The 6,716-nt window shown below is 37.3% G+C and overlaps 2 protein-coding genes across 2 annotated transcripts; both read right to left on the reverse strand.

The window, feature by feature from the left end:
* Positions 1 to 332: 332 nt before the first annotated feature.
* adal (adenosine deaminase-like) lies at positions 333 to 3,204 on the reverse strand. The gene is made up of 10 exons (XM_057330347.1): positions 3,048 to 3,204; positions 2,813 to 2,943; positions 2,488 to 2,548; positions 2,331 to 2,418; positions 1,972 to 2,053; positions 1,758 to 1,884; positions 1,591 to 1,671; positions 1,352 to 1,490; positions 956 to 1,056; positions 333 to 851 (listed from the first exon to the last, which is right to left on the reverse strand). Exons 1-10 carry the CDS (start codon positions 3,090 to 3,092, stop codon positions 660 to 662), a joined length of 1,047 nt encoding a protein of 348 aa, XP_057186330.1. The 5' UTR covers positions 3,093 to 3,204; the 3' UTR covers positions 333 to 659.
* A 49-nt stretch (positions 3,205 to 3,253) lies between these two features.
* cplx3a (complexin 3a) lies at positions 3,254 to 5,478 on the reverse strand. Its single transcript, XM_057330348.1, has 3 exons — positions 5,180 to 5,478; positions 4,475 to 4,562; positions 3,254 to 4,389 (listed from the first exon to the last, which is right to left on the reverse strand). Exons 1-3 carry the CDS (start codon positions 5,335 to 5,337, stop codon positions 4,165 to 4,167), a joined length of 471 nt encoding a protein of 156 aa, XP_057186331.1. The 5' UTR covers positions 5,338 to 5,478; the 3' UTR covers positions 3,254 to 4,164.
* Between the last annotated feature and the right edge of the window lie 1,238 nt (positions 5,479 to 6,716).

Raw genomic sequence — 6,716 nt, forward strand, 5'->3', positions numbered from 1 at the left:
CGTGGGCAGAGGCCCAGCGCTGTTAGTGAATAACTGAGGAATGTGACACATTATAAATACAATGGGTGGTCTACCATTTCTTTATACAAACAGATTACAACAACAACAAACCACCAAATGGTCATTTGCCATCAGCCTTTTTGACAAAGGAATGGTTAAAACCCAACCTTGATTTGAACTTGAATGATCTATGACTAGCGTCAAAAGCATTTTGTTTAAGCTGGACTTTTGGGAAATGTAATAAAAATTTGTTCCAAGTTCTTAAATTCAAGTGTAGGAAATAAAGGATTCAAAAGAATTGCTACCCTCTGGTGGTCTCAAGAAAAAACACATTTTCCCCAAAATACTGGAGTATTTATTTAGGAGCAATGACTGCTAAAACAATGTTTTGCATGTAAAATGCAAAAACAGTCCAATGAATTAGGATCAATTATTTTAAGAACATTCATGCTATTTGTGCACTTTTTCGCAATTTAATATTAATCTATCATAAATATTAAAATATTGAAGTCTGTAACCATTTCGTTCAAAGTGTGTGATTTGCAGAGGACAGTCATGGTAAAACTCCCAAAAATATGCTTGAGGAATACTTTAAGCCACTTTATCAGGCTCTCTGAGGTAGAGCAGTTAGCACAGCTTGCAAGAGTCATTGAAATGCCTCATTGAAGAACCTGCGGCCTGAGCTCCGCCCACTTTTTCTGAAGCCTCTGTTTGATTGGCTCAGGAGCAAAGGTGTAACTGATGGCCTGCTGGGAGAGTCCCCACACAGCCTCCTGACTTAAGCCGAACGTGGAAGCAGCCAACTGGTACTCCTGAGAGAGATCTGTACAGAACACCCCTTTATCATCCGTCTGATGGGGCATGAGACAGAGGAACAGACATCCTGTTTTTATAAAAGGCCTTGAACTTTAAAACAGTGGAGAAACTATTGAAGATTGATGAAATGAAGACTCACGCAAAGTACACACGGATGTCCCCGGTTATACCAGTACTGGAAATGATGCTTGTCGTATGAAGACACAGTTTGACCTTTGACATTGGAGGTCAAACATAGCTCTGAAAACAGAGGAGTTGTATTAAAAATGTTAAATTCCAAATTTGTTCATATGACATTTGATAAACCTCAAAACTTTAAAGTGTCTCTGCCATTGGTCAGCCTAACAGGTAGTCCCGTTCCAGACTGACAGCAAGAGCAATGTTTGATATCACCTGAGAGCCTCAATGTTTATATACAGTATTTAAAGTCAAATCATCATATTAAGTTGAGATGTAAACATCAAAACCTTTAAGTACTTCAGCTCTAACGGCTGTTATCAGTTCTTTCATTTCTGGCGAACTCTAAACGTTTTACCGATTGGAGTGTTTTGCTTGCAGACTTTATCCACAAGACTATCTGAGCCGCCAACCTCAGGATGTAAAAAGGTTCCATGGCCGATTCTGTCGGGGGGCAAGTTCAACAGCAGCTCAGACTCATCTTTCTGGGACGGTATCTGAAATGCACTTTATCTCTGAGTAAACATCGCACGGGTGTTCTTCAAAAAAACAGTACACAAAACAGATGTAAATATGTATGTTTCCGTATACTCATACCTCTGAGAGATGCAACGCCAGCTTTAGGCCACAGTTCTTGGCTTTTTGAAGTGCACAGAGCAAATCTTTTCCATGACCGACCTGTTAAAGATCAAAGATACTGAAAGTGCAGCCAGAAGCAATGTCAAGGATAAAACGTTTTTGCAAGTATGATAATACGTCCTCACTGTTGGGTCTCCACTGAGGTCAAGCCCAACTACCATTCCATCACTGGAAAGCAGGAATTCTTCTGCCAGCTTCACGGTCTCCATGGCAACCTCAGGTCCATGTCTGCGGTCCACAGCTACAAGGAACCTGTTTCGCAAATGTAGAACCTATAAATAGAGCACTTGTTTATAAATATAGTTCAATAAATAATATAGAATTTACAACTAAAGATACCTGACATCAATGTCAACGTTTTCCTCTTTGCACTGGCGAATGGCTTCAAGCACAGTTTCAACATATCTTCTTTTCGTGAGACCTTTTGTCACAAAAATAAATAGCAACCCAGACACGTGGTGTTAAAGGGTTCACCATGAAACTTGAAACACAAAGAGATATTGATTAATTCAATTATTTATTTTGCATTTTTCCATACTAAAAAGAGTAAACGTCTGATGCTGTTCCCCCCAAAACATTCTGGGTACCATCTCATCCACATAAGAAAATAATTTAAATGACACTGGAATAAAACACCGGTGATGACAGAAAATTCATTTTTGGATAAATATCCTGTTAGATTTAAGGGTTTCTATTACCCGTTTCAGTCACTTCCCGAGGCGTGCTGCGTAATTCCAAATATTTCACTCCATCTGCTGCAAACTCTTGAATGACATCTTTGGCAACCTGTTGAATAATAAAGTCTTTTAAAAATAATTATTAAAACATGTATTATAATAAAATAAAAGGCTTCACCATCAGTATATCCTTTTCTGAATCAACCAGCTGATGGATTACTTTAAACACTTGAAAACATCTGTTGAAAAGAAACAGTAATCTGTCAGGATTTGTTTAAATCTGCAAAAGTATCTACAAGAGGCAAACAGAACACAAAAGCAATTTAACGTTATAGTAAAGTGAATCACTAGGTAGTATTAACTGCAAATCTAGTAAACTAGGTAGCACATTTGTTTCAATTAACTTATATGTCGCACATCAATCCTGAAACTCTTATCAAGACTTTTTCCATAGATTTAGTACGGGTGAAGTAATCGATATGAGTTGATGTGTTATTACGGACTCGTCCAGTGTTCGGCGCTGTCCGCTTCGGATGGCGGTCATGCTGCGCTCAATGTTCAGATGAGGCTTTTGCTTTATGAGCGTCTCCATAGTCTCAAAACTCACTGAACCGTTGAGATGCGCGTGCAGCTCCTAAAAGCAGGAAACAACGTGCTCAATTTCATTTCGTTTAACTGATTATTTGGATTATTTAGTGGACTAAAGCGAAATTGATTATTTTTAAATCGGATTCCTACCACTTTAGGCAGCCGGCGATAAAATAGATCAGCGTCGGTATCCATCTGTGTACTTACTCGCGTTTATGAAATCTGGATTTGCGCGTGTTGAATACCGCGTTTACAGTTTTGACACACGGAATGTTTTTCGTGACGCACCGACATTGCGTCACAGAAATAAGCGTGAGACAACATCGACCTTCCACATTGGTTCCCAGTTTATTTACATTAAACGGACGGCAACTGTAAGGGCAGAATTACATGATTTTTTTACCAAAATAAATTGTTTAAATAAATATACTAATAATAAACTATTCATGTTTACAAGTTTTGTCATAGGAAAACTCAATGATACATGTTCTACACTGCACATGTAATGACATACATTAAATATATAATCACAAGATCTTTTTATATTGACTTTAGAAGATCTTAGTATTTAAAAAATATTACCAATACAATTCTTATACATATAGCAGTATGCATTTAGCAAACTGCATTTGACAGAGTAATTGATGTCATATGCATACATATTAAATTATTACAAGCACTGATAAATAACATCCCTGCTGAAAAAAAACAATCTTGCCCAAAACAGAACAGAAAATGTAATGGTTATAACTGAAACTGTATTTGTGTCTATATGGATTCTGTTGGTGGGATGTTATCTGGCGGATGGGAACCGATTAAACACCATTAAATCCTTCTTAAAAAATGCCCAAAACGCACTTCAAAAGGAAATTTTGTAATGGTTTTAATGGAAAAACCTAATCATTCATAATGGTATTTTAATGGAATCCGTTAGAATTTCTATAATGGCTTCTATCAGCAGGGATAGAAATGTGTTAACCTGTTATTATAGCATCTATTCAACATTTTCTAGTCAATAGCCCACATGTACGCACCATTGTTAACATTATTTGCAAAACAACAAACACACAACAAATGTAGATATGCTTGCTTGGCTTCGGAAAGGAGTTTAATATGAGTCTTCCCATTACTCAGAGGTGTGACGTTTATAGATATGATTAATTTCCTATAGTCTCTCCTAAATAGTGGCCAAAATCAGTGGAGCCAAGGGAACATCTGATCTGGAATCAGCAGTCCGGCTCTGGAGCTCTTGTGTACAGGGCCTACGCTACATAACCTCACATTTTTCAGCCGAATGTTTGAGGTCTTCGAGGGTACTCTGAGCCTTTTCTTTAATCTGATCAATATCTACGTTCTGGATGTTTGTCAGCTGGCCCAGGACAGACTGCTTGCTCTCTTCCTCCTGGTTGTCCTCTGCGATCATCTTGGCCAGCTCGTTGGGCAGCTCCACATCATCCCCTGCTGCCTGAATCTGTGTTTCATCCAACTCACTCTGTGGATGGTGGGGAAACGAGAGATAAATATTGAAAAGCATGTGCAGGAAAATGCCGTGTCAAGGTCACATGGGTGATGTTTACTTTTGGAAGACGATATTTTTCCCTGAAATGGCTCCTAACTGTGGCCCGTTCAGCTTTCTTCTGGGCAAAGCTGGCATCTCTCTCCATCCTTGAAGAAATGAAAGTTGGTTTCACACAAAAACCTCAGGTTTATTTGTGAATACTGATAACAAAACATACACATCATCGTCAGCCCCTTCGGTAATAAGATGAATAAGCTCAAACATGACCTAAAAATACATTTTGTTCTGTATATATGTAAAATATGTATAAGGCAGTGTCATTTAATGCCATTCTAAAAAGCACATAACGGTAGAAAAAAGCTGCACACGCATTTCTGTAGAGGAGTGACTGTCCTTAAGAGTCTGGAGAGCAAGGTGACATGCAGTATTGATCAAACCACAGAAATACAGTAAGCTGTAGAGAAACACTGACCTTCTCTGCTTGTATTACATTTAAACAACTGACTGCGCAATTTGTGTATTACATTTAAACAGGAGGGATCAGGTCCACACATTTTTATTTATAGCCTTCTTTAATGGCACAAGGATCAGCAAGGTTTTCACATGGCAAATGCTTTGAGAACTCTGGATAAAACAAAAGTTTATTATCATAATTATAATACAATTAAATGAATTGTATTATAATCAATAGAATTTTTATATCGTTTAAGTCGTATCCATATTATCAAAGAAAACAAAAGTGCGTAGAAATGTTGAATCTTACTTCTCTTCCGCCAACTGTTGTTGATATTGCTCGAACTCTTCTTGAGTCATTCCTTTGCCCGACGCTTCTGACTTCTCACCTTCGGGTTTTTCTTCTCCAAGACCGCCGGTAAGATCCTTCAGTTGCCCTCCTATCATGTGTTTTAACATAAAAGACATTGCGTTGCTTGTAGAATAGTCTGCCACTATATATGTGCCTCGCTTGAGAAACTCTTTCTCAGTAATTTCACACTCGGTAGCACACAAGACAAACAAACGTGTTCTTGTTATCGTGTCCTCAACTGAATTCAAGTTTCAGCCCCAGATGGAGAGAGCGCGGATGGATTCTCTCTCTCTCTCTCTCTCTCTCTCTCTCTCTCTCTCTCTCTCCTCTCTCTCTCTCTCTCTAAACTATGTGACCCGCTTCTTACATTCGAAATCCCTTTATTTAGCGCATGCATAAAAAAAACTTGTGAAAATTGAAAAGATTAAGCATAAAATCGATTGCAGTTGGATTCTGTATGCTTTAACTTGTGAACACGAAACGGCACAATCTCAAAGGAATTTCTCCCAATAACATAAAGCCATACTATTCTGTATAGCCTATAGGCCTATTATGATATAGTGTGCTATTATGTACATACTGCATACCATCTATTTTGTGCTTCAATGTATAAACTACAGTATATTCTATGTACAGAGCATACCTTTGGGCGCTGCTCAACATTTATACTACAATGCAAAATATATTATCAATATAATATCATATTATGTAATCAACATAAATGCATGTCATGTATTTTACATTTGTACCTTTACCTTTATATTTCACACAATTGAACTAGTGCACAATACTGTATGTAGTGCACACTGCCTTGTGTGCTAAAATTTGCTATAAATTGTTAATGTGTTCTAGATTTGTTACAAGTATTATCAAATGTAATTATTAGTACACTTAGTATAGAGTACACACTTTAGAAGTTTAAAAAAGTACAGTGACCACTGTCAGTATCATTGGCCTTTGTGGGTTAAATAGAGAAGCTCAAGATTGTCTGTATACAACATCTCGCAATATAGAGAAAAACACAATGAATATTTATTATTATACATATTTATGTACTCAAATCTATGCTGACTGATGCTTTTTAACTAGTTTTGTGTATTAAATCACTTAAGGCATCACTTTCTCTTGCCTGTCAGCTTTAAAATGAATTAAATGTTTATTAAATTTAGCTATTTAGAGCTTAGAGGCAAAAATGAGCATTGCATCATCATTTTTGCTTCGTGCCTAACGCTATGAATATTATTAAAATCATCAATCTGCATGAATTCTGAGCTTTCTTATCCAGCGACAAGTTCCTTCAGCATTCTAATAATATATACATTTTAAGGATATCGCTATTTTGAATAGTTTAGATTCTTTGACAAATTCCGCTGAGAATGTGAATAATACATGTGTGAATGTCCTCTTTCGGTGATGTGATAACCATTCCTAAGGAGACCCAGCGAGTCAACGTTTTGTTCCATTCGAATTTGCTGCGAACATTCATCTTCCTCAC

Source organism: Triplophysa rosa, linkage group LG3, assembly GCF_024868665.1.
Source record: "Triplophysa rosa linkage group LG3, Trosa_1v2, whole genome shotgun sequence".
Classification (NCBI taxonomy): domain Eukaryota; kingdom Metazoa; phylum Chordata; class Actinopteri; order Cypriniformes; family Nemacheilidae; genus Triplophysa; species Triplophysa rosa.

Bases quoted from the DNA above. Each gene is read 5' to 3' on its own strand.
- cplx3a (XM_057330348.1), bottom strand. From the start codon at position 5,337: ATGTCTTTTATGTTAAAACACATGATAGGAGGGCAACTGAAGGATCTT. The intron at 4,563-5,179 runs GTAAGATTCAAC...CATTTCTTCAAG, and splicing joins CAACAGTTGGCGGAAGAGAA to GATGGAGAGAGATGCCAGCT. The intron at 4,390-4,474 runs GTAAACATCACC...CACCATCCACAG, and splicing joins AAAAATATCGTCTTCCAAAA to AGTGAGTTGGATGAAACACA.
- adal (XM_057330347.1), bottom strand. From the start codon at position 3,092: ATGGATACCGACGCTGATCTATTTTATCGCCGGCTGCCTAAAGTG. The intron at 2,549-2,812 runs GTCCGTAATAAC...TCTTTTCAACAG, and splicing joins CAGCGCCGAACACTGGACGA to ATGTTTTCAAGTGTTTAAAG. The intron at 852-955 runs GTGAGTCTTCAT...ATGCCCCATCAG, and splicing joins GACATCCGTGTGTACTTTGC to ACGGATGATAAAGGGGTGTT.